General features: G+C 35.6%; 1 protein-coding gene across 1 annotated transcript in view; it reads right to left on the minus strand.

Moving 5' to 3' along the window:
• Positions 1–1122: 1122 nt before the first annotated feature.
• NCAPG2 (non-SMC condensin II complex subunit G2) overlaps positions 1123–25647 on the minus strand; it is a 42531-nt gene continuing 18006 nt past the window's right edge. Inside the window, exons 10-27 of the mRNA XM_065629168.1 lie at positions 22271–22396; positions 21205–21384; positions 20049–20201; positions 18931–19153; positions 17568–17686; positions 16923–17096; positions 14955–15025; positions 14534–14687; positions 14187–14360; positions 13597–13710; positions 13325–13468; positions 10987–11086; positions 10119–10303; positions 9198–9341; positions 7257–7360; positions 5906–6003; positions 5403–5505; positions 1123–1174 (exon numbers count right to left, since the gene is read on the minus strand). Of these exons, the coding sequence (XP_065485240.1) occupies positions 1123–1174; positions 5403–5505; positions 5906–6003; positions 7257–7360; positions 9198–9341; positions 10119–10303; positions 10987–11086; positions 13325–13468; positions 13597–13710; positions 14187–14360; positions 14534–14687; positions 14955–15025; positions 16923–17096; positions 17568–17686; positions 18931–19153; positions 20049–20201; positions 21205–21384; positions 22271–22396 (2418 nt within the window). The remainder of the gene's footprint in view (positions 1175–5402; positions 5506–5905; positions 6004–7256; positions 7361–9197; positions 9342–10118; positions 10304–10986; positions 11087–13324; positions 13469–13596; positions 13711–14186; positions 14361–14533; positions 14688–14954; positions 15026–16922; positions 17097–17567; positions 17687–18930; positions 19154–20048; positions 20202–21204; positions 21385–22270; positions 22397–25647) is intronic.

Consider the following 25647-nt stretch of genomic DNA (forward strand, 5'->3'; position numbering starts at 1 on the left):
ACAACAGTCAGGGCCTCAGCAGTCAAGTTCTGCACATCTCCAAGGACAGATTTTCCACAGCCTTTCTGAGAAACCTGTTCCTGTTCCATTTCCAATTTCAATTCATTCTCATAATGAGAATTTTTTTCTTATGTCAAACAAGAATTTCTCTTGCTCTAAGTTGTTCCTGTTGCCTCACATTCTCTTCATGTGTACCTCTGAGAAAAGTCTCTCCTTAATCCTCCTGCACGACAGCAGTGAGATGGTCCTTCTGTACTTGCCTGTGCTGCTATGCAGGGCGAGCCCATTACAGGCAGCAGAGCACGTGTCTGTGTTGAACATCACAAGATGTGTTGATCCTTAAGTCCAGCTTGTCAGGATCCCATTGAATGGGACAACCTTGTCCCTCGGTGATTCAACTGTTGCTCCCAAGTTGGTGTCATCTGCCAACAGCCTGAGGTTGCATCTCATCCCATTGCCCAAGCTTTTCATAAAAATGGTACACAGTATTGGCACCAGTATCTGCCCCAGTATCTGCTGGTTACCACTAGTAACCAGCTCTAAGACTGTGTAGCATCATTATTCTTCAAGTGTGATGGTCCAGCCGGTTTCCCACTCACCTTCTAAGTCCGGTCCTCCTCTCTCCAGTTTGGCTGAGGATATTATACAAGCCTGTGGAAAAGTCTTCGCTAGACAGGCAAGGTGACAGTCTCCGCTCTCTCCCACAAAAGAGAGGGCAGTCAGGTTGGTGAATTCCTGATGGCTGTGCTCCATTCACATGTCTCCAAATGAAATTCATTCCCATAACCTCTAGGAATGTGCTCTATAGTCTTTCCAGGGACAGAGGTTACATGCCACCGCAATCTCAAATTTTTATTAGTTTTATAGAAAAAAAAAAAAGATACTGATTTTACATCCCTTCCAAATATGACATTTTTCTACAGAATAACCTCTTTACAGCTGTTTGAAAAAAATCTATACTTTTACATGATTTTTATACACTCTTTTATACATTTTGGCTGCTTCACATGTACAGAATAGCAAAAAGCAAACTTTAACTATTAATAAGTTTACAAGACAATCCTTCTTAAAAAACAATACATCTTTCTTCCTTTAATTTTCATGACAAAAGCTTCCGCGTGGTCAAGGATTCAAAATTTCATCCAAAATTTTCAGAGATGATTCGTACAAGATTCTGAAATGGCATAAACCAATACATGACAGGATTAGATACGCTAAATGCTAAATCAGTCCTTGACTATTTGATTCTTACAGTATAGATACCGCATAATTTCTTTGACCAGTTATTCCATATTAGCTTAAGTATTAAATCCGCCCTTACAAATTATTTTTGAAATAGCTGGGTTTTTTCTTTCAACTCTTCCATTTTTCTGCTGATCATCTCCAGCTACAGTGTAATCTACAGGAATCCAGTTTAAATTACTATGTCAATTCAAACAGATTTTCTAATATTTCATCATCTATTTAAAGAACCCACTGATTTCCTTCACAGAAATTTTACTCTTTTTTTCAAACAAATAGTCTAATCCTTTACCGATAATTCACACTAAGGCCATTTTTCATTCTTTTACTTTCTTCCTTTCTCTCTCATTCTTCAGTCTTCATAATTTTTCTCCTCTCCTGTGGCAATTTTTTTCCAAGCCTGAGCTTTCTATCTTACCCTTATTAGCAGCTGCCTCCTCCAGCTGCACGTATACCCACCTGAGTCCCTTTCTGACTCTCTGGTCTCCCATTACTCCTTAAACAATCTCAAATCAGCTCTGAAACTTCCATTTGGCAGGTCCTTTTTATTTTCTTGCATTCCCTAACAGTCACTCACCTAGCCTTCCGAGTTGCATTCTGACGCAACTTCTTCTAACACTGCTCTAAAATACTCTCAAAAGGCACAAATGGGCACTTCAGTCTTCTGACAAAAGTTTATTTCACTGTTAACCACTGTGCACTTTATCCTTCACATTACTTTCGTAAAAGATTGTCACCTGTATTTCTCAAGCATTTTCTCCATATTTTTATTATTGTAGTCCTAGACTGATGCCCCAAATAAGCACGGTTAGTCAGTCGTTAATTGTGATGAGTTTGAGCATTCATCATGAGACACCAAGACCTGAAATACCAGAGGCAGCTCTGCATGTTCACAGCAGCGGGTGGGACGTTCGGGCTCTTTGAACCCAGAGAACCACAGGGCTGTGACAGTGCTACATCCTTCGAGCCAGGATGGAATTCTACTGTCAAAATAAGCTGGTATTATAGTGTACTATAAAATTATTGTAATTAGTTAAGCACTGTGGTTTTAGACACAATGCTACTTTGTATAAATTTTATTTTGTTACAATTTAAGCTAATAAAGCAATTGATCTATAATGCTGGACCATGCACCTGCAGCCACTGGACATGGAGCCATCACTCGGAATAAATCCTCAAACAGCCAAATGTCTGCCAGTGTTACTGGGTACAGTTCCTAGGGAACTTTCAGATAGGTGACAGACAAACCATACACAAAGTTATATTACAAAACAATTCAAGAATCATTATTTACAGATGCAGTGAGAGTGCAAAAAAGAGTTTGGAAGAGCTAAATAATAACAGTAAAGAAATATCTTTCAGCACAGCCATTAGCTAAATTTGAATTCTAATACCAATATATCAAAATGTTAATTAAATACAAAATATTAAGTAAAAGGTATTATTCTGTAGCATATTTGTTTTTACAGAACATGAAGTACTTTTCTCTATCCTCCAAATCACTGCACTGACAGCTTTATTTGCATTGTTTTGCTAGGCATAAATATTTGCATTTTATAAACTAAACTAATGTGTGTGCCATTACTCTTGAGGAAATTCTCTCAATATACAATATGTTGTCCAGAATTTTTAAGTGCGCTGAAGAGCATTTTTAAAATAATAGACCCACAGGGCCACCTTAAACCGCTAACTCAGCTGAAGAGGGAAGACTAAATCACAATGAAAAGTTTTGCTTCTGAATTAGTGCAACATTTCCTTGTTTAAGGGCAGCACTTTAATTACTGCACCAGACAGCATTTTTACTTTTTCTTTTCTTTGCTAATATGTAATAGATTACTTCTAAGCCTAAATTTAAGATGCAGGCACAGAATGCCAAGTCTCTTGGGAAATTAAAGGATGTCACTATTTCCTGGTGTACCTGGGTATTAAATAAAATAATCCCTCAAGGAGTTATTATGAGATAAAGCACTCAGAAGCAAAAAGTAATAATACTATTAAGTATGAGTTAAAAAAGCCCAGTAATATATTTTAGCATGCATCAGTGCAGCACTGTGTGTTATAAGATTGTGCTCAAAGTAACGCTCAGAGCTGTAGCTCACAGCATAGTGTGACTCAGATGCTGGGGTTCGGTGGGCAGAGCTGGACGGTAACAGTTTACAGACAACAGGGCCCGTTTTAGACTGTACCTAATCACGGTTTAGTTAGACATGAGCACACCGGTACCAGAGCACTACACAGGCCATGGCAGAAGATAACAGAGGCCCAGCCTGGTCCAATGCTCTGAGAAAGTGCAAACATGCTGTAAATTCATCAGGCAAAAGCTTGTCATTGAAGAACTTCCTCTTGACCTGTTTTCAGCTTGAATTCTTTTCCCCTTCAGGAGAGAGAGGAAAAAAAACCCAGCATACCTGTACAAATATAAATCCTCCCACATTCTGCAAAGCTGTGTGATAGCTTCTGAATTTTGTTATCATATTGCACTTCTCATTCTGCAGCTCTCTCTTGGGTTTGTGTTATACAAAGGCAGTCACTCGTACATCACAAAATTAAACCACTGTAGCAACCTGTGCTCTTCATCTGCCCCAACTTCTAGGTCAATTTTTGTCCCTGTTCACTGGGCAGAGATGATCATATAGATTCATAAAGCAATTATCTGTGTTCTCACTGAAATTTATAGTCAGTAATGCACTCAAGTGGCAGCAATTATTCATTTTAATGGGCCTATTTATTTAATCATGTTAAAATTTGCTTTAATTTCTTAGCCTTTTCTACTGTCTTGATTAAAAGTGCATAACTGAATCATGATACTCTGCTGATCATCTTTCTTTTCCAGATCTCTATTATTTTTAAAAAATATTCCAGTAGAAACTTGGCAACCTGACATTAAATGATTTAATATAAAAAAACCCGAGTTTTGTTTGTTTGTTTGATTTTGTTTCTAAGCTAGGTCCCAACCAAAATAAACTTTTTGACAGCTGAGCAACTAATTAGAGCAATCCACCTAGGAAGCAGAGTCACCCAGTGTTTTAGAGGTCCAGTTATGTAGTTACTTAAAAAAAAAATAATTATTTTTAGTTCTTTATCAATTTTATGTTACGTGAGAACATTGTCCTCTGTGGAAACCGCTCAAAGTCTTAACAGCAAAATTTCTGTTTTCTATTTACTTATGTCAGACAGAATAGAAGTGAAGCATGCACTGGGTTTTTTTTCCCCCTTTTTTAAAAAATAAATTTCATTTTTGATGGTACATGACTGAGGTGACATATATATATATATATATATATATCATAAAACTTTCTGATCTAGTTCTTAAGATGGTGTATCTCTTTAAAAGGAGTTACATAAAACACTTTTGGCTCTGATTTAATAGCAAATTTAAATGAACGAACACATATTTTGTTAGCAACAACACAGCTACTCTGTTGTATTGTCTTGAATATCAGGGGTTTTTTCCCCCACCCTGGAAAAATCCGATTTACCTTCTGCACTTGTGGACAAATTCCAAATGGATATTTACTGTACAGCCTTCTGAAAGTTCTACCCCTGCCAGAACTAATTCCACGGGCAGCTCAATAATTAGGCAGAAACCCAATATTAATAATTTTTTAGACGTAGGCAAGTTTGAGACACTTCAGGCTAAGGCATTCATCCTGACTGTCTATTTTAGGCAGGTCTGAAATAAATGCTTGCAAATACAATGTAGCAAATAACTTTCAAGAAACCTATCCCCAAAAACCTAAGTCAAGCAGATATGACACTGAAATCCCAAAAAAGAGTAAAATAAAATCACCTGTGGAAAGGTCTTAAAAACATTGTTAGAGAAATAGTAAATAGAAATAGTAAATAGTAAACTTGCTTTGTTCTACAGCTGCCACTAACAGAATTGAATTTCAGAACTGAATCCTGCAATATACAGGATCAAGGCATAACACATTCAAATTAAAAGCAAAAAAACCCCAAAGTATGTAAAGATTGCAATTGCAGCAAACATATGGGCAGGAAATTCAATATTGTGCTGGGCTCAATAGCTCACAATTTTTTAACCCGCTATTTTAAACTTCGCAATCACTCCGAACGCCCTGACTGTAAGTACGAACCACAGCCAGTTCTTGCAGAGAGGGTACAGGAGAGGTGAGTGTTCATTCCCTCTGTGCATTTACCTTTCAGTGCTGCTGGATTCCTCCGTGGCAGCATCCGTGCACGTTAGCAGTTTCCTTCGAATGGCAGGTGCAATATCCTTCAGAAGCGAAGTTTTATGCTTACCTAGTTGAAATAAGCTTATGTTGAAAAGTTGGACAAAAAAAAATGATTTATCACAAAAACCCCTGCAAATTTTCATAAATATTTTTTAAATACTGTTTAATGCAAGATGAGATATTAAATTAGATTTTCACTGTCACATTAATTAATGTGTATTTCAGCAAAACAGAATATATAGACCTTATGATTTAGCAGACAGCTGTATTTTTAAACTCACTACACGAAGATTGAAAGTCTAAAGCTTAACAATGTAATTTACTAGTGATATAGCCTTAAATCCTGTAGAAAAATGGTACCTTAACAGCATGAGGAAAAGTACCTGTTGAGTTGTAGAAGAATTCAGCTTTCAAAATGCAGCACATAAAAAAAGGGGAAAAAATAGGACACAAATGGTTTGACTGACCTTTAATTATAATCACAATGCAGACAGAAGCTGTTAAACTAAAAATCCCTTCAATTTCTTCAGAGAGAATGCATTCCATTAATTCATTTAAAAATGACCTAAGGGAAAAATAAAGCAAAAAACACTTTATAAATCATGTTTATTTCAAAATAGAACTAAACACAAGTTTGTGATTATGCTACCCTGCCACCATAGCTTCAAAGACACCATGCAGGATAAAGCATTGGTTATTGGGTAATCGAAGACAACACGCGGCTTCTGGAACTGAGAATATGTGAGTTAGCAGAATGGTGAATTGCTTGGAAAGAAAACTAAAAAGTTTGTACACAGAATAAGTAGATTATAATTTCTGACATACTGAATGATTTACTACTGGACTCTGATTATGGCCTATTGATACATATTAATAAAAGAAATAATCCTTAAGTAGTCTCAGTCCTGAGGCACCAGTTATACCAGAGGTAAATTATCTCCTCAATTAGATTTTCTTCGCACCAAAAAGATAAATACTAGAAGACAGACACATGTTTACCAAAGTGTTCATAGAAACAATCTGGTCTAAACTAGCAGTTTCTCCATCAAGAATGGACAAGATTCTTCTTGACCACTACAAGAAAAAGTTTCAGAGGAATTAACTGAATTCCTGCATCTCTTTTCAAAAGAGGTGTGTAAAGAGATTTGGATTAGGAAACCTATTGTTGGACTCTCTGGAGTCCTTCGTTTTGCAAATTCGACTAGAATTACAGGATTGAGAAGAAAAAAAAAAAATCTCGTGACAGCAGAGACTAAGATATTCAATGCCTGTCAGATGAGACACTTAATAGGAGTTAGTTGTGGTAAGTCATGGAGAATAATAGGACTTGTAAGGAGTATACATTAGCCCCTTGATCATTCAAGATAACTCTTTTAGGACCAAGATATTTCAAAACTATTTTGAATTTTATCATTTTTATACAACTATAGTACATTTGTCACCTCGTTACAGATGGTCAATTTTAGGATTAATGCTATTTTTTGTAAACATTTGCTCTCATCCAAATACCTCTATATTGAGAGAACTAATATTTATAACTACTTTATGAAAGAAACAAGCCAAGATGTACGATTAAAGAACTCATTTAGATGAACAGTCTTGTAAACAAGAAGCACTCTTAGAAGAAGTTTAAAAAAATGGAACCAACCTCCTCCCCCCCCCATCAATACCTACACACAACATACCAAGAGAAAGGGATTATGAAGTAGCTAGCTCCTCAAAATTTTATTTGAATTTTGAAATTAAAAATTTATTGACAACATATAAGCTCTTCTGCATTAGCAACAATCTTGGACAAATTAATGTAGAAACATTTACCTGACAACATTAACTGACTTCATAATTATGGTCATCAAACTGCTTGAAAGAGGAGGAAGGTCTGAAATAGTCTTTGGTATAGTTAAGTCTGTTTCACTGGAAGCCTAAAGAAGAAAAAAGTCAAAAACTGTCATATATCAAGAAATATGTGTATGCAGAAGACACCAAAGCAAATCAATAATTACACTAACCAAGACCTATCCTTATATAATTAGAAGAAACATTCACGTGTGTTCTTCGAACAGCCTTAATCCAATTGTGTTGTGTCCAAATAAACAAAATAAATTTAAATTAGAAAGGCTAAAACTAAAACAAATAAACAGTATTTGTACCAAGGGAAATATTCTCCAGAGTTGTTCTGAACAGAAATTTCATTTAACTACATTGTTGGTCAGTACTTATAAAGGCACAGCCTGCTAAGCACAAATGAGTATCCTTTGTGTCTCCAAGTTTAAGTGTCCATACATGATTTCTAAAAACAACTTAGGTGACAATGATTTCCTGATTCCGTGTCAGCTCTTTTCAGTATCAAGTTCCAAATAGCATGCCAAATATTTAGTTAGAACTGAATTTTGATTTACTAATACAATAATCTGGGGGCAGGGAAAACTCCAGCTCAGATGACTTACTGCAATAACCTAAAAATAATCTATGAGTCTGAATCTGCAGTGTCATTCAAGATGACAAACCTTTACGCTGCAGCATCTGTGAACAGCATACTCTCATCCCACAGCCCCTCAGCTGGGACATTAATATTTGCAGGTATTGTTTCAGTTCCTTCTGTAACACTGAATCTTCGCAGCAGCTCTGTTGTACTCGGTACTTTCTGACAAATCCAGCAACCACAGTGAGAGCACAGCCCCTGCTAAAGAATTTCTGCTCTTCCTTGTTAGTTCGCAAAACTTCCGATCTTACTTGCCATATTTGCTCCTAACACTCCCTGCATGAGGAATATGCGTTGGGAACGTTACCCTTTTCCTTCAAGGATAGTAATGGTTCCTTGGACTCCTGGCACATACAATAATCTCTGTCTATATATTTTTTTTTCAGTATTAAAGCTTCTTTCTTTACTTTCCAAAGAAACTCAGATCAGATATTTGGAAATCAAAGAAAAACAACATAAAAAGATGTGGAATGAGAAATGGATCTGTATTGAAGCAGAGAATGCATGAGTGCTCCGTGTCAAGCAAGACATCAGCCTGCCGTGATACAGGATTACAGAACCTCATGCGACAGTTCCAAGAACAGGGCACTGGAATCTGTTTCAGAGATCAGTCGTTCACTTTTTAAGTTCCCTAATGCTGGGCGAGACAAAGCGAGGTAGGTTTAGAACAACGTCCCTTCCTCCTCCTTCCCCTGAGCTTTTATTGCCGAGCACATCGTACGGTATGGAATACACCTTTGGTCAGTTTGGGTCACCTGCCTTGGCCCTGTCCCCTCTCAGCCTGCTTGCTGGTTTGTGGGGCAGGGTGTGAAGAGAAGAGAGAAAAGTCCTGACACTCTGCACACCCTGATCAGCAGCAGCCAAAACTAACCGGTGTGCCCTCAGCACTGTTGTAGCCATAAACGCAAACCACAGCACTGCTGTGGACCGCCATGAAGAAATTTAACTCCTTCCCAGCCAGACCCAGTACAAATACAGAAAGAACTTCTCAAAAACCATGTCGTTCATCTGGGATACTGCCTGATTTCTAAATTCTTCTGTCGGAGGCAGATAGCAAACTAGGTATCAGGATAACACTGTTCTTACATGGCTGTATTTGTAAACATGAGAGATGCAATTATGGCAAACTAAAATATCCTGTTTTTTCCATGCCAACACACACAAAATTTTGACCTGCAGTACAAAGATCACACTTTCTGAACATACATAGTTCTATTGTTCCAACATAACATTTAAAAAGCAGTAATTACAAGAAAAAAAGTCACCATTAACTGTACCTTCTGTAGCACGTAACTTATCTCTGCTACTATTGCAGCCAAGAGGGTGGAGAGTACACCTTGGTGAACTGCCGGGCAAGTTGAATGCCAGCACTGCACTGCATGTATGAATTCTCCAAGAGGCATCTGAAGAGAGTGAATCAACTAAAACCAAAGAAAAACAGATCTTTTTTTTTTCAGAATGCTTGAGTAAAATTGAAATATTTCAGCAAGGTTCTCTGTCAAGAAGTGCAGATCACACCTAAAGCTATTGAACTATTCTAGTCACCTGGGATCAGAGGGGGGAATCAGCAACATGTTTGGGAAGTCTACTCAAATTTGAGAGAAACAATCAAAACAATGGTTGTAACAAAAAAGAATGGAATGTTTTTCAGAAGTCCTGAAAAGCAGGCCATCAGATTTTCCAGAGGGGTCCCCTCATCTCACTACTATCTAGTCTCTGCTATAAAATACAAGAAGCTGACTCTTCTGTGAAGATAGGAGGTTTTGAAGAACTTTAGGACATCATACATATTTTGAAGCTGATATAATTCAGGCTGAATAAATTTCTCCTCCTTCCCAAGATCATAATATATATGATTGAATTCTTTGCTCTGGATTGAGAGAGTTCATTTAACTGCAGATAAGATTAATAACCTATAAGTACTGTGGTAGTTCAGGATCATTTGTAACAGAATGCATAGTACTCCAACTTACTAGTTTTTCTGTCATGATGAGACCAAAAGGATAGAATGGATTAAAAAAAAAAAACCACAAAACCCACCCACACATAGGTAATGAGGAAACTCAGAAAATCTATCTGAAAATTTAATCAGATGCCAACTCAAATAACAACTTCAAAGTGTCTAAGTATAACACATTTGCATAAAAATTATGGATTAATCGACACATTAGGTAGCAATTTCAAGTGTAATATGATACCTGAATCCCTTCTTTCTGCTGTTTCTTGAGACTATGTGCCACACATTCTAAAACTTTCTGGAAGGTGGTCTGTACAGCTTGGAAAAGGTTTGCCACTTCATCCATCTCAGTATTCTGAGTTAAAGAAGCTTCAATAATTTCCTTCAGAGCATACAGTAACACTGGAGCACAAGAGCCACCTCTCTCTAGAGAAAGAGATAAATGCCACGATATAAAAATTGTAATGAGATATTCTTCAGGTACAAGCTTAGAATGAAACTCAGTTATATAACATAAATAGCTATAGTTTACAAGTGTAGACAATATATTGAGTTTCCGAGCATCCTTAGCTGAAATTTTCATACATTTCAATCAATATTTTTAAGTATAAATCCAGGGTTCCTTCCAATTCTTGAAATATAGGGATTAAAACTGCAGATTTCTTCAGGAACTGAGCTCTAATTCGGTCTGTACTGCAGACATAACTTTCCAAATGTGAGACAAATTTAAATAGTGCTACAATGTTGCCTCCTAAGGCATAGTGAAAAACATATACAAGTATAGATATCTATCTATATATCACTTTATATATATACATATATATATATAAATAAACACTGAATTATATAGTAATAACTGGAATCTAAGAACAACGAAGAAACATTAGTTATCAGCAGTGACCTGGTTCTGCGTTGGTTCTCTGCTTGTTTTCAGGTTTCTGAAAAGCTGCTGTGACTTTTGACCATATTATTGGTACTAGCTAGCATAAACAGTAAACACCATTTTTTGAGAAACAAACTCCAAAATGTTAAAAGCAACAGTTCTGCTAATATAAGAAAAGTCAGCTACATATATATCGAGATGTTGATGTAAGTACAAAACATTGTACCTGTCTGTATAACTGAAAGAGCCATATCTAAAAGGTGTGCTTGAAACGTGAGATTTCCAAGGCCAACCATTATGACATCTTTACATACTGTCAGGTAGGACTAGAAAAGAGATGCAAAAGTATATGACAAACAAAATCTATATAAAGCAACAGTTCAGTAAAACCTAAAAATAATAAAACCACAAAATCTTTACCACATTGCCTTGAAAGCTGGTGCATCTACTTGGAATTACTCAGTTCACAAGCTTTGAAAAGCAGGACTTCTAAACGCTTCTCCAAATGCTTCCAATTGCCATTTCATCCAATAAACAGTTTCTCAAAAGGCAGTAAATCCTCTCTCTTTTTCGCTCAGGCTCAGATCAGAGGCACTGATAACTAACACTTAATGAGGTAGAATATGACATCTCTACCTATCCGAATAGCAAAATTAAAACCAGCATACAAAAAGAGCTTTTCCCTAGAAACACATTACATACTGAACAGATAATAATACTAATGGATAGACAGAGTAGAGAATTTTTAATGAGTCTATGTACGCATGAACCGGTTTGTTCAAGGACACTGACTGTGACTAAAGTTAGTCCAGATCTTTCCCTTGACCAAAATCTGAAAGGGGGCTACCAGCCCCACTCAACAAACCAGTGGCCTGAAGAGAATAGCACCCCAGTGAATGCCTGCCCATAACAGCACGTGCAAAACCGAGTAACAGAGCAAGCAGAGAAGCGTAAAATGGGAAAGACTGGGATACGTCGCAGGGAAAGTGACAGAGAAATGTAAGTGGAAAAAGACACTCCGGTTGCCTCGCATATATAACAGTGTTAAAGAAACAACTGTAATTGTATATTAGATGGATATTTTGAGACAAACTAGGTATGTTTTTAATGCCAGCATTGTTACCAAATATACACTCCAAACATTTAAAAAGCACAATCAATACGTCATTCCACTAAAAAAGGAGTATACAAGGTGAGCAGCAAGTAGGAGCTGCTTAATAAGCATGTGGCTTACTACAGGTGATGCAAGAGGTCTGGATTCTCTTCTTGACTTCCAGACAAGTCACATCAGTCTTTACACCTCTATTTCTTCTCTGGAAATAATGACGCGAATGGACTTCAAGATCTACTAGTAAAGATCATTGTGTGTCATTATTGGTTAGTCAAGTAGTATGTCAGATGTGTTTACTGGTGACAACTGCCTATGTCATTGCTTATCAATAAAGTTGCATTTTAATTTTGTTTTCAAATCTAGGAAATTGATCGTAAACATTCTGGTTATGCTGGTAAGGATTCCCTGTTTAGTGTCCTGTCTTTCTACAAAGTTGAGTTCTGTGCCTCCAAACTTTTGAAAAATAGCCACAAAAGAGTTACAATATGCATACCAAGCTTTTTCATTCGAAGACAATAGCATATAAAACACACCAGAAACCTGTACCATGGACAACTACACCACTTGTTTGAGTTTTCTCTCTCTTTAAACCTTTCAAAAAGCCATCTGGCTGCAGGAGCAGAATTTAATACAAGACTGACCTCCTCATTATTAAATTCCCAAGTAACTCACATCCTACCTCTGCTGACTTCCAAAGATATGTTCTATGGGGCTCAGCACTAGAATGAAGCATCCTGAATTCCTCAGGGTGTAATTTTACCGATTTCTTTTGGGAAAGCAGGAAGGAAAGAAAGAAAGGAAGCAAGCGAGCAAACATGATTAGATCTAAATCCTCTCTCATAATTACACCACCTTCCTGATCCTCTAACTCATCCTCTGTTGTGCTACTCAACACAACAGACACAGCTCCAGTGATTCTATGTCATTTCCAGGACCATCCCTGCTACAGAAGAACAGGCTATTACACGCTAGCACACCACATATTTATACCCTTGTTTCCAGCAACAAATTTTCTTCACCTTTTCAGAACCAAGACTCAGTGTCAATCTTAGCTTTACATTAATACACTTTTAATAAAGGAGCATAGACATTATTTAATATAGGAGAAAAGAGACTGAGCACAAGAATTACTTGTTAGATAACTAACAAAGTTTTGTTGACACCAACTACTTGATTTAATCGCTAGAGTATGCACAATTATATTTTTATATTTTATAAAATATAGAAGTTATAACTAAAATCAAATATTTTTTTTTAAAATGTGCGACTTTAAGCAACCAAATAAATAGTAAAATCACAAAACTTTGGCCTTAGAACAATCAGGATTGTATTTCATTAGCTCATTCACTTGCTGGGCTCCAAAAACTCCAGTTCACTATGTTTGTCAGTATTTAATTGCTACATATAGAGCTTTTCAGATTGGTAGCAGTTTGATTTATAAGAGACCTCTAACCTGGATAATTAATTCCGAAACGTTACTGTGTTTTGAAATGCCGTCCTCTTGATCACTTGCTAGTATAAAAGGCACAACTTGACTTTCTATCCAAGCACCCGTCTCCTTCAGAAGTGAGAGGTAATCTTTTCCTTCTTCAGAAAACTGGAAAAAAAATTAGAAGTTTAAACTCTTGTCACTTCTTTTGTCACTTCTTGTCTTGTCACTTCTTTTGGAATTTTCTTGTAATGTCAGCTGTAACTCCAGCTTATACCTAAAAGGTATAACCATACCTTGTTCTGAAGATGAATAGTCAACCTGCAGAAGAGGCTGAAGGCTCTTAGGCCAGTTGCTTGATTGCAGCTACCAGAATCTCCATTTCCTTTCAGAATTGAGCCAAGAACCGCCTGAAAAATCAATTTTACATGTATATTTTCCAGAAAATCCTGTAAAATGTTTCTTTTCTCAACAGCTTTAAACAAAAGATTTAAAAAAAAAACCCACCAACACAAACACAAAAAAACAACCCCAAACAACCAAACAGGCATGTTTCAGTTAGTTTAATTTTGCAATGCTGTATCTGATTTTCAGACTATTCCTCACATGTACATTCCAAAAATCAGGTCCCTTAAAAATGCGCGACACAAGATCACAAAAACTTTGACACATCTAAAAACGACAAGCTGGTTAAAACCTGCCATTTATAAACAATTCTGAAATAACATGCTTCTCATTTAGAATAGTTGTTTGAAGTACAAATCAAAAGGTAAACCTTTTTGTAGAGGGAAGAAGGGATGATGAAACTTATTTATTTATTCTTGCAGGCAATACATGATGTTAAGCACACTTTTACAAGCGTTGTCCATGGTAAGGAGAATACTACCTTTGAAGCCCTGAGAATTTTCAAAAGATTCTCCAGCGTCTTTTTAGGAGCAGAGAGTAGGCAGCCACGATTAACAGGATGAGTCAATAAATATTCAATGTAATCAATTGCTAATTCTGGCTTTGATTCATGTGTTAAGTGGATACGTACTCGTCGTTCAGATGTTTTAATACACTAAATGAGAAGAAAGCACAAAACAAGGACAATATTGTTAGTATCTTACTTTACAACTAATTCAAAAGCAGAATAATAGGGCATTAAAGAGGCTGCTTCTATTAAAAAAAAAAGCACGATGCCTTTATGTAATCTAGCAATTCCTTAATTCTTTGACAGATGCATATGCGCACCTTTCTTGAGGCTAATGTGTCAGACAACCAATCGCAGGCTAATTCCATAATATGTCCCACTTGACCCCAGCGACACAAGCAGTCTATCAGGGTAGAGTATTTGCTTGGGTCAGCTCCATTGTCAATATTTCTGAGTCTGGAGATCACACTACAGCTTAAAAGAAAACAAACAAACAAGAAATGCATTAGCTTTACATCCAGTGCAGAAATAATTCAAAGAAAATCAACCAGTATAATATCAAAAAAGATTCACCAGTGGCTCAAAGGCATATTTGCACTTCACAGATATTACTAATTTATCACATTTGTTTGGTAGGTTAATTAACCAAATGGGCATTTAATATGTCAAGTTGCAAAAAATTAACAAATACAGTCAACAAGAGACATGTTGTCATTCATATTTTGGATTTAATAGTAGTACCTGAATGTAGGAATAGCAGCAGGGGGCATAAAGGATGCCAGAATAACCAATGGAGTCATGCAACGCTCATCCTAGGATGAAAAAAATACACTATATGATGTACATGTACAGATGCACAGAAAACTATTCAAAAAGAATACCGAAAAAATATGATTAAAATTATCCCAAATTAAAGATTTCCCTTTTTTTTTTTTTGCCACTAGAAATGGAAGTGCAAGAAGTTCATAACAATGCGTGGCTTGCAATCTGAAACTTCTGATTCCTGTTCTCAGAGGTCAATTATCAATTATCGTATAATTCAGCTTTCTGACAAACTGTCAGAACAACTACCATGAATAATTATGGCTCTATTAGTTTAATAACCATTGCAAAAGAAATAACAGCTTTAGCTTACATTCTTTCTAGTAGAGGCCAATATTTAATTGCACAATTATGACACCAGGTAACTCCTCTCATGTAACTAGTGCCTTAAACGAATATTCATTCGCATCAGAAATTTATAAAAAAGTCTGTAAAGGAAAGGGTGCTTATATAACAATGGTAATGTAAAATGCACTGCCAGTCATTACCAGACATCATAATACAAGGACAAGACCAGGACTGGGTAAATGTAGGAGTAGCAGTGACATTTATCCAGTCCTAAAATTACATTTGGCCCTTTGAAGGCAACCGTGAGGCTGATGTGGCCCCGGGTGAAAATGAGTTTGACATCCCTGGTCTAGACCATGACACAGTCTCACTCGGACTATATAGAAACCAATTTATGTGAAAGAGTCTTCAAAAATAGTATATCTGTATGTCCAGGCTTCATGAACACAATCAAATGAAATTACTACCTACTTAGACATGTGAAGAGCTAAAACCTTTAAAGATGATTTTTTAAAAGAACATTTAAAAATACATTTGTAGCTTTTCAGGAAAGAGACATACTGCTTCAATCTGTAGTGTTTTAGAAACTAAGCCTCTGATGACAGGTCTTTTTAAATCCAAGCTGCTTACTCACTGTAAGAATATCAAAGTCAAAGAGGTTGCTTGCTAAAGCTGGATATCTTGTCTGCTCACCAGAACCTTTCAGCAGGGATGGTACATCCTCTACCAAAAAAAAAGATTTGTAATGTCTTTGACAACTTCCAAATGCTTTCAGGGTAGAGAGAGCATTTGGTGTATCTGTGCTGCAGAATATTAGGTAGCAATGAACTGTTTTCCACTCCCTGATTATCTAAAGCAAACTTGAATGTTGTTAAGTATACCAGCCAGCATAACTCGGTATACTTCAGCATGAAAGACATAAACAAAAAAGATGTGCAGTAGATAATCCCTCCAAATGCACTACAGGGTGCAGAAGACGCTATTAGCCACTATCAAAACACAGCATCCTGAAGAATAACACCAGAATGATTAAACGGATCAAGGAGACTGAAAATACGAAAATTACTGATTTTAATTAATTGCTTATATCAAATCCAAATAATAAATAAGTGCATCATAAGATCATTAGAGAATAGAATCAAATTAGCAGAAACCAAATACAATAAATTGAAAAAGGAGTCTCAGCTGCTTCAGCTCCCTGTTCCAGCAGCTGGATCATAAGAGGTGGTGGTGGAAGGTTTGAGGCCGGGAGTGGGTAGAAAAACCTGTGGACTCTCATCTACACTGAGCATGTATTCTGCAATGGCATATTTTCAGTCATTGAGTTTGAAAAGTTCCAAAAACATTCAAAATAATGGAATCCTGTAAAAATATTACAAGGAGAACAATTTATGGCATAAGTATTTCTCATCAGTCAGATATTGCAACTGGAGAACAGCTTCTACCCATTTGTGGAATTCCAAGAAACATGCTATCGTTTATGGTTTATAGCAGCTATGAAAAAGACTTAATGCCATGAAAATAGATAAAAGACATAACACATGAAAAAAATATGAAGAAAATACTAAGTGCTTATAGGAAAATCTCGACTTTCTTTACCTTAAATACTTTAAAATATCCTGGAAGTACAGAAGCAAATTTTCTGATTGCATAATCTTTGGCTTCTTCATTGCGATCTAGTGCTTTGTGAATACTTCTCCAGAGAATTACAATAATCTCCAATAAACTTGCCATGCTGGCCACATCATTTATTGACAACACATTGTTCAACATCTGAAATACAAACACTTAGATGATATTACCTATTATATTCTCAAATATAAATTTAGGTTAAAATAAGGTTTCAAAAAACCCGAAAATCCTTCTTTTAATTTCACAAAGGCATTGTGTTTGTTGTAGAACATGAACTCTACAATTCATTCATTCTTTATATATTTATACATATCTTGAGTCATCTTGCAACATTTTTTTTTAATAATTTCATTGCAGACTAAAATCAATTTATAATTAGTGCTTAGGGAAGTATTCATTTAAAATATGCTTCATATTTCTTCTATCTTATTGTAGCTACTTCACCAAATTTCTGCTACTGCAGGGCATGAAAACACCATAACAGCAGTTCTCGCCTCCTAATTCCCCAGATGCCCAAGTGCTTTCCTTTAGATTTCTGTCATATCATTAACTGCCAAATTAAGCACCACAGAAAAAAGTTACCAGAACTTATCATAAAGTGGACTTTCTTACACTTGTATTCTCCTTTTCACTTTCTTCATCATCATTGTCATCACTATTATGAAGACTCTCTTTCATTGCTTTCTGGATGCAGGCATTCAAGCAGCGCCGAATAGTAAGCATCAATTTAGCTACATTTAAATATAATAAGAATAAATTAGACTTTACTATTTGTTAAGAATGTTGCTAGTAAATGCTTCTAAGTGTAATGCTGGAAAGCCAGTCTGAAAAGCAGGCAACAGAACCAGAAATAATAAGGAAAAAAGATTTTTTGAAAAAGATTAAATTTCCTGGCAAAAGGAAATGGAAAAAATGTGAAAGTGTTTTATATCCTCACGTATGAAAAAGAAATGGTAACATTATCACCAGGCTCTATAATTTTATTGTTAAAAGGTCTACTCAAAAGCAAACAAACCACCATCACCACCACATCAAATCAGGATCAGAGGAAGCTCCCACAACTCCTACATTCAACATAACTACTAATTTAATGACCTGTGTTCAATAGTACATTCCCTCTAAGGTCAATTCCAATTATTTATAAATGATGTAGCAGCCTTAGCCATTGCACTCCTTAATGAGAAGCTCATCTCTACATACAAGTGAAAAGGTTATGTCCACTCTGGTGAAAGTATGACTAGGTGAACTACACTAACACGTGTGTTTTCAAAACTACCTTACCAAGGTAATCAGTCAAGTGCAAGGGCTTGGGTGTTTTGCCGAAGTCATTCCATGCTGACTACTTTGTTTTCGTAGTATCAGAACTCCTCTGAAACAATTTTCTCCTGATTTTACTTGGTTCAATAGCACTTTTATAAAAAGCAGCTACACTCTGTGCAGTACATATCCTTTTCACTGAAAGTTTCTGAAGCTTCTGATAGGAAGGAAGGCTGCTTAGATTTTCTCTGAGCAACTTGAAAATACTACTGATCCACAAATTCCAGATAATCAGATTATCAGACATATTTTTCACCTTCTATAGAATCTTCCACATAAAGATCTGAAATCACTTGAGACACCCAGGTATTATATTTCACTATTTCTGCATGATAAATAAATACTAACATAGATAGTTTTAAGGTACATATGATGAGAAAGCTGAAAAGAGAGACTGGATAACAACCACCTTGGCTAGAGAGTACAGTACAGCACATAAGAGCAGAAACAAAAAGATTTGGTCTCTGAAATTGTTGAAAAAGCTTATGATTATTGTGATCAGGGTTCATTGCTGGTGTCAAGAATTTTAAAAACTACAAACTATACATAAAAACAAAAGATCTGGCAACAATATACCACCTTTAGAGAAAAAAATTTAAAAGCAATTCCATGATGCAATATTAGTATTTCTAAAGACTCATAAGGTTTGGTACTTTACCTATATTGGTGGGAGCAGTATATTCATACGCGTATTGATAGAACTTTCTAGCTGCTGCTGAATTCATCTGGATTAGAGTAACACAGCGCTCACACCACACATCCTCAGGGTGGTCAAAGGGAAAGAAAGAGCTGAATAAGAGATTCACTATCCGTCGTGACACAGGTCGCGAATCAACTTCGAGACGAGTCAGAAGATGCTCCATGGGACAGATTTTCCAGAACTTTTCAAAGCAAGAAAAAGATATTAAAGGAGTTAAAAAAATAAAGAGAAAACTGTAACCTTTATTAAATGTTGTCCACATCAAAGGTCTCAATAAATTCAAATAGCATTTACGAGAAAAGCATGAGCATTTTTAATTTTTACCAAAATACCAGCATTCAATTGACGTCACATATTGCTGCAACAACATGCCTTTACTGCTCAGATGCACCTCTAAATCTCCCTATATTTCTGATAGACCAGTAAAATTCTGGTTCAAGCAATTCTAGCTCATAGGTAGAGGGAAGACTTATTTATTGTACAAGGATATCACCACCAAATATAATGATTTGTCATTCTGTGCCAGGTTTCATACTCTCATCATAAGACAAAGTAGGACCAAACTACCTACAAGTATGGTAGACACCCTAAAAACCTGTATAGAACAAGACCCTTTCCAAAATCATCCCAAAGCATCAGTGCATCCCATCGTTAGCAGAGCTCTAGCTTATTTGTAACAGTAATTAAAGGCTATGAAATCCAAAAAGAATAAACAGCTTGTAATGCCAGCAGTAATACTAGTCACATTTGTAATTTTTGCGAGATCTTGAATTTTAATTTCCCTGTGATTTCAAACTATGGGCATCCCTACTAGAATTATCATAAACAGAAGGTATCCAATATGCCTAAAGAATGAATAAATACCTAAAAAAAAAAAATCCTTGAACTTGAGAATTATCTTTCTCCTGTCTTTAATGGCAGCAAAAACTGAAATTAAGAATATTACTCCATTAAGCATCAATTTATTTCCTTTTAGGAATACTGCAGCAGTCTCAAAAGGTAATTTTTTTTTTTTTTTAATAAACACCTTGGATTTTATCTCCTTCTTACTACTTATCAAATGTCTCTTATCCTACCTTAGCAGCCTTGGTAGCCTTAATTTTCAGCAGCATATCAACAAAAGCCACTCGCACTTTCTCTGAATTGTCATGAAGACTGTTTTTGACTGCTGGCAGGAGCTGCTCCAGTAATGGATGACTTAGTTTGTTGTCCAAAATAATCGGTAGGCACTGCAAGAAAAAAAAATAGAATGGATTTGCAAAAAGATGTACTTAAAATCGTTGAACTGGACAATGACACTTCTAAGGTTAAATTAAGTTGAGACAGACACTGTGCACATGTATTTTTCCTGTGATATTCTTTAGTAAAAATTGCTGTGATTATTTCAAATTTCCGGTGAACTCATTTCAGATGAAGCAGCTTCAGATTTACACTGAGGCCACAGTCTTGCCTTCTACCCGAGGGCACAATGTCAAGTACTTTTCGTGGTAAAAATCTGAGCTCCCTAAACTCTGCCAATCTCAGATTAAAAATATGGGGTTTTTTGCCAAGTTATTTTTAAATCAGTACTTCCTGCTTATCCAGTATAGACCCCCATGTAGCTGTAGTGGAGCAAGTGAGGATTAAAATGAAGATTGCTCCAAATTAACACTGAATTGAAACACACACACAAAATTTCTAAGTGAAAATACCAGTTATGGAGTTCATTTTTACGTCCAAGCTATTAGTTACTGACCAGATGCCAGGAATATGCAAGATGAACCAATCCTAATGTACTGAATAATGCATGGGAGGCCACCATTCCCAGTATGTAACTATATTCATCCACACCTCAAAAACACCAAGTGTGGCACAAAATCGTAATGTAACTGTGCGTGTCTAGGGATGGGTTAAAACCAGCAACATTGAAACATACCAGAACCTGCCTGCATATATTTTCAAGACTAAGCATAAATTCTAATATTTAAATAACTAAATCATCAGATCCAAACAATGTACATGAGACTAAAAATGCTATGTGCCAACCAGTCACTATTTTAAAATGGCATTTGTTCATTCCAAATGTGTGGCTTTTGTAAAACGGGTGCAAAATTTGCGTGTAATAGGAACTTTATCGTGCAAGTCGTTTTTCAGAATAAGTAATTTCCTTGACTTAAAGTGCCCTATACTAGAAACCTATGCATCAATATAAAAATGACAGTCGTGATTTTAAACTTAGAAAAAGAGACTTACTTTAAAAACAGCGCATCTAACGTCAGCAGATGTTATATCATATGCCAGCTCTCCAGTTAGTTTTGTTAAAAGATCAGCAAGAACTGTTGGAGGAATCATCTCCCAGTATTTGGCTGTTATCTGAGTAACTCCGAGTATCCCTGTAGAGCGGACAACTGGATGAGGATCTTCTAAGAGACTCTAAAACAAACAGAAGAACAATGTGACTATACGCATTATTGTGACTCTACTACTGTTTGATATTAACCCACTATAAACAAATAGCATTCCATCACCTTTTAATCATTATGCAAATTGTCATGCTATCAAAGAAATGTAATATTCTCTCAAGGCATTTTATTATGCATCAAACTAGGAAATTTAAATCAAAAGCAAAATTAAGACAAATATTGGACTTTTTTTTAAATTTGGACTTTTGAAATTTTTTTTTAAATAGGTCACATTAAGTCTTGCATCTGTGACTTAAATAAGACTATTTAGACTTCTATTTATGTAGAAATTTACACTGGCCACTGTTTTATGTAATAATAGGAAAACTTTGAAATTGATTCAATTATCTGATGTTTATATTTTTAAAGACCATACTCAAGATTTCCCAGACATTTTCTTGATGAAAATACTATGCCCATTCTCATCCATCTAGAGTGGGCAAGAGTTTTTTAGGTTCTTATTTCCATTATATTTCATTTCCAAAGTATTCAGTAGTACATTACTAAGCTTCCATTGAATGATTAACGTATTAAATGTAAAGCTCTCTTCACCAATATTAGGTTACGTAAGGATCAAGATCCATTACTCACGCATCTAGTCTTTCAAAAGCATCTTACATTTACAGGTTAATGAATAACAATCCTAAATATTTCATTTTCAGAGTTGTGTCATCTGTTGTCAACATGCCACAGAAATTTAAAACATTTATTTATTTTTGTATTTTCTGCATCACAGGCCTGCATTTCCCTGTGAATACTATCCTGAAATTTCATAAATTTTAATTGCATCAACAGCTTCTTTTTGAGTTATTTGACAGAACTTTCGTTTTTAACATTTTAGTTTCATTAAAACTTACAAAAAGTCTTTCAAACTGTTTCTGAATTTCATTGTCCATCTCTTCAGCGTTAAAACTGGGATCACGAACAGGAAAAGCATCAACAAACAAAAATGCTGCATTTGAGCGAACTTCTGAGTTTCTGGCCTGTTAGAATGAAGTAAAAAAAAATTTCAATAAGTACAGACTTTAATATCAAAAGGCATATCCTGTCAAATACTGCTCTCTAAACACTTCCAGCAAGTTACTATTTTTAATTAAGGAGATGGAAGAGATGAATTTTTAAATGTATGGAAGAACTTATAGTAACATATTATTTTTATTTTTTTTTACCTTACATTTCTGCCCAGTCAAACCTCAGTTATTAGTACAACCTGCTTTCAAGGCATATCAGCTTCAGCGACCCTGAAGAGTCAGTCAGAGCCCTTCTGCTCTCTGTAATGCTGAATAAATTAAGAGCAGTTGGGATTTCTCTTGGTCACCTTAAAGATCCTCTTTAGAATACAAGGATCTTTAATTCAAGCAGACTTAATTAAATTGCCTGTCAAGAGACCTGTGTTTTAATTGAAAAGCTCAATAAAAGAACATTTAGGAACTAAGTACTAGCAAGCCTGGAGAGTAACTTATCCAACATCAACATATTCAGTTCTGCATCTATGCACGTAAGTAATAGGACCATGTTCTGAGCTCCAGGCAGCTCATCAAAAATCTAAGGCAAGCCTCATAACCCTCAGACATTTTACCGATTTTAATACTTTTCAGTGTGTTAAACTATACATTTCACTGGTTGTAGAACCCCAAATGTAAAGAAAAATGAAAAAAGTGTATATTCAGACACTCAGTCAGTGAAAAATAATTGGCCCTGGGGACTCTTAGAGGATAGAAAAAGAGAGCAGGCAATAAAATGAAGAAAATATGAAATTCAAGGTATCAGAGGGAGAAATCTGAAATCCAACCATAAGACTACATTTTATTTATCAGAGACAGTGAAATGATGAGAGCGGGTGCTCCTTTTGGAAGGAAGAATTTTGTTCAGATTTTGGGTTCAAGTTAAAACAAACGTTTATATATATGAGACTAAATATATACACACAGTCTAACAGAACAAGCAAAGTAGGCTTAATTTTAAAAGCAAGATAAGAGACACTTCAAGGAACTCCTGACTATTCTAATAATCCAATTTTCTTCTTCCCTTGTCATATGAGACATTCAGATCAAAGGCAAGAGAAAGAAAAATTAGGATAACCATGTAATATTTAGAACTAAATAAACTAATGGCAAACAAAAACAGGAAAAGCACAAAAGAAATGAGCAACGATTGTTTAATTTACAATTTATTTTGTATTTCGCTTCTGGGCTGATCCATATAGGGTGGGTAACATCTCTGGGTAGAAACAAAAAATGCCAAATTCCTCAAGCCAATAAAATTAATAGCAATTCTAAATTTAACACTAAGAAGGCAAATAAAGCCCATATATAATTTCTTTAGCGAGGGACTTGTGTTTTACTTTATTTATCATGGATAATACAGTCTGAAAGTGAAAAGATTATCATTCTTAGTTCAATCCTATAAAGCTGTAGAAAATCCTTTAACTGTGAGCTTGTCTATATTGAAGAATTAATGCATAACAAGCTAATATGTGAATCCAGGGTCAACCAGCTCTCATGCACTAATATTTCATGTGAAAATTAATTCAAGGAGGTTTTTGTGCAATGACCTAGACCTTGTCTACCATGGCCATCCCAGAAGTTAATTTTCATAAACTTTCTGAGTGCATTACGCTGAATTCCATTAAGCTCACTCTAAACTGAGTAACCACAGTTTAAATTCCTGCCTTTAATTAATTGGAATTTATCCCACATGTATTTGCATATTCAAGCTCATAATAGAGTAAATGTCTTCACAGAGGTGGAAGCTAAGACTTTATATTCTTATTTTATTCCACACTGACTTTTCCATGCAAGAGGAGCCTGAAGTTATTTAAATGACTAATGCTGCTTTACCTTTATGCTCGTGATACTCTGAGGAACTTTCAGAACCTTTTTAAACAATATTTTAAATTTTTTTTTGTTCAGTTAATTTTCAGAGGTTTCTTTAAAGTTTCATCTGATCTTACAGGCCCTGCAATTCACTTCCAATTATTTAAAACACCGCTGTTGCCCAGTAAAAATTAGTTTTAAAGTGTGAGATGATTAAAAAACCCAACTAAACACACTGCTTTAAAGCAATCACTTCCTTCAACAGCTTGAATTCCTGCAGGAGTGGTTCTTGACTTTTTGAGCTTGATAATAAATAGCTTAATCACTACTTATCTGACAATAAATATCCATATTTTTATATTTACCTAGCTTCTTATTCTAATAACCAATCACTGCGCAACTGTCTCTGCTATGTTTGCATGAAACTTACTTTTCACAATAAAATCATGAAAAAGATGAAATTGCGTAAGGGCTTATATTATAAAAACTCACAGTTGCATAAATGCTTATAAAATATGTGTAACTAAAAGCCAAAAAGGAAGCTTGTGTGATCTAAGTTTTTGCAAAATTAGCAACATAAGAAGAAACAGAGAACTATGCCTTACCCTGCAAAAAGGAGAGGTAAAGAGGTCCTTCTATGGATTCCCTTTCTGCTTTGTAACCAGTGTTACAAAGTGATTTGCTCTGCACTATATTAAATTAGGGATTTGTACACTGGCTAAAATAGGAACAATCTTGTCATCTAAAATGAAACTGACATCTCAAGCTTTGGAGCAGAATCCATACCAGTAAGGAAGATCATAAGCTTCCCTTCTTAGTTCTACATCTTAAACTACTGGTGATTCTGAGTCACAGCAATAATTATCATAACAATGACAAGTACTTCAGCAATACTATATGAAAAATAAAACTATACAAAAGTCACACAGCAAGGCAGTGGCCTATCCAAAAATAAAACACTAAATTTTGATGCTCAGTCACATATTTCCTTTCACAAATGTGGTACTGAATCATTTGGACTTCAAAATCTCTTCTTGCACTGAATCATGACATGATTCATGTAATTGCTGCATTCAGGTTTTTTTACAAACCTCACTTTACCATTCTGCAAAACATGTTCATAATAGTTGGACTATTTTGCTGTATTAAAACAAATTCTCCATAACCTATTTGATATACCTTTTAATGTCTAAGTTTAAAGTGCTTAACTACATATGTGGATGCTGTCAATAATAAAACTACCACAAAGCCCCAAACCAACACCAAAAACCACATCCAACTGACACCCCAAAAAACTTCCCAAAATTCAGATTTGTTCTAGCAATGGAACCATTAGTGATGTGAAAATTATGAATAGCAGCTGTCAAAAATGTGAACCACTCTGGATTCAGGAATTTCTCCCACTCTCTTGCTGCAAA

This window comes from Caloenas nicobarica, chromosome 2 (genome assembly GCF_036013445.1).
Source record: "Caloenas nicobarica isolate bCalNic1 chromosome 2, bCalNic1.hap1, whole genome shotgun sequence".
NCBI lineage: Eukaryota > Metazoa > Chordata > Aves > Columbiformes > Columbidae > Caloenas > Caloenas nicobarica.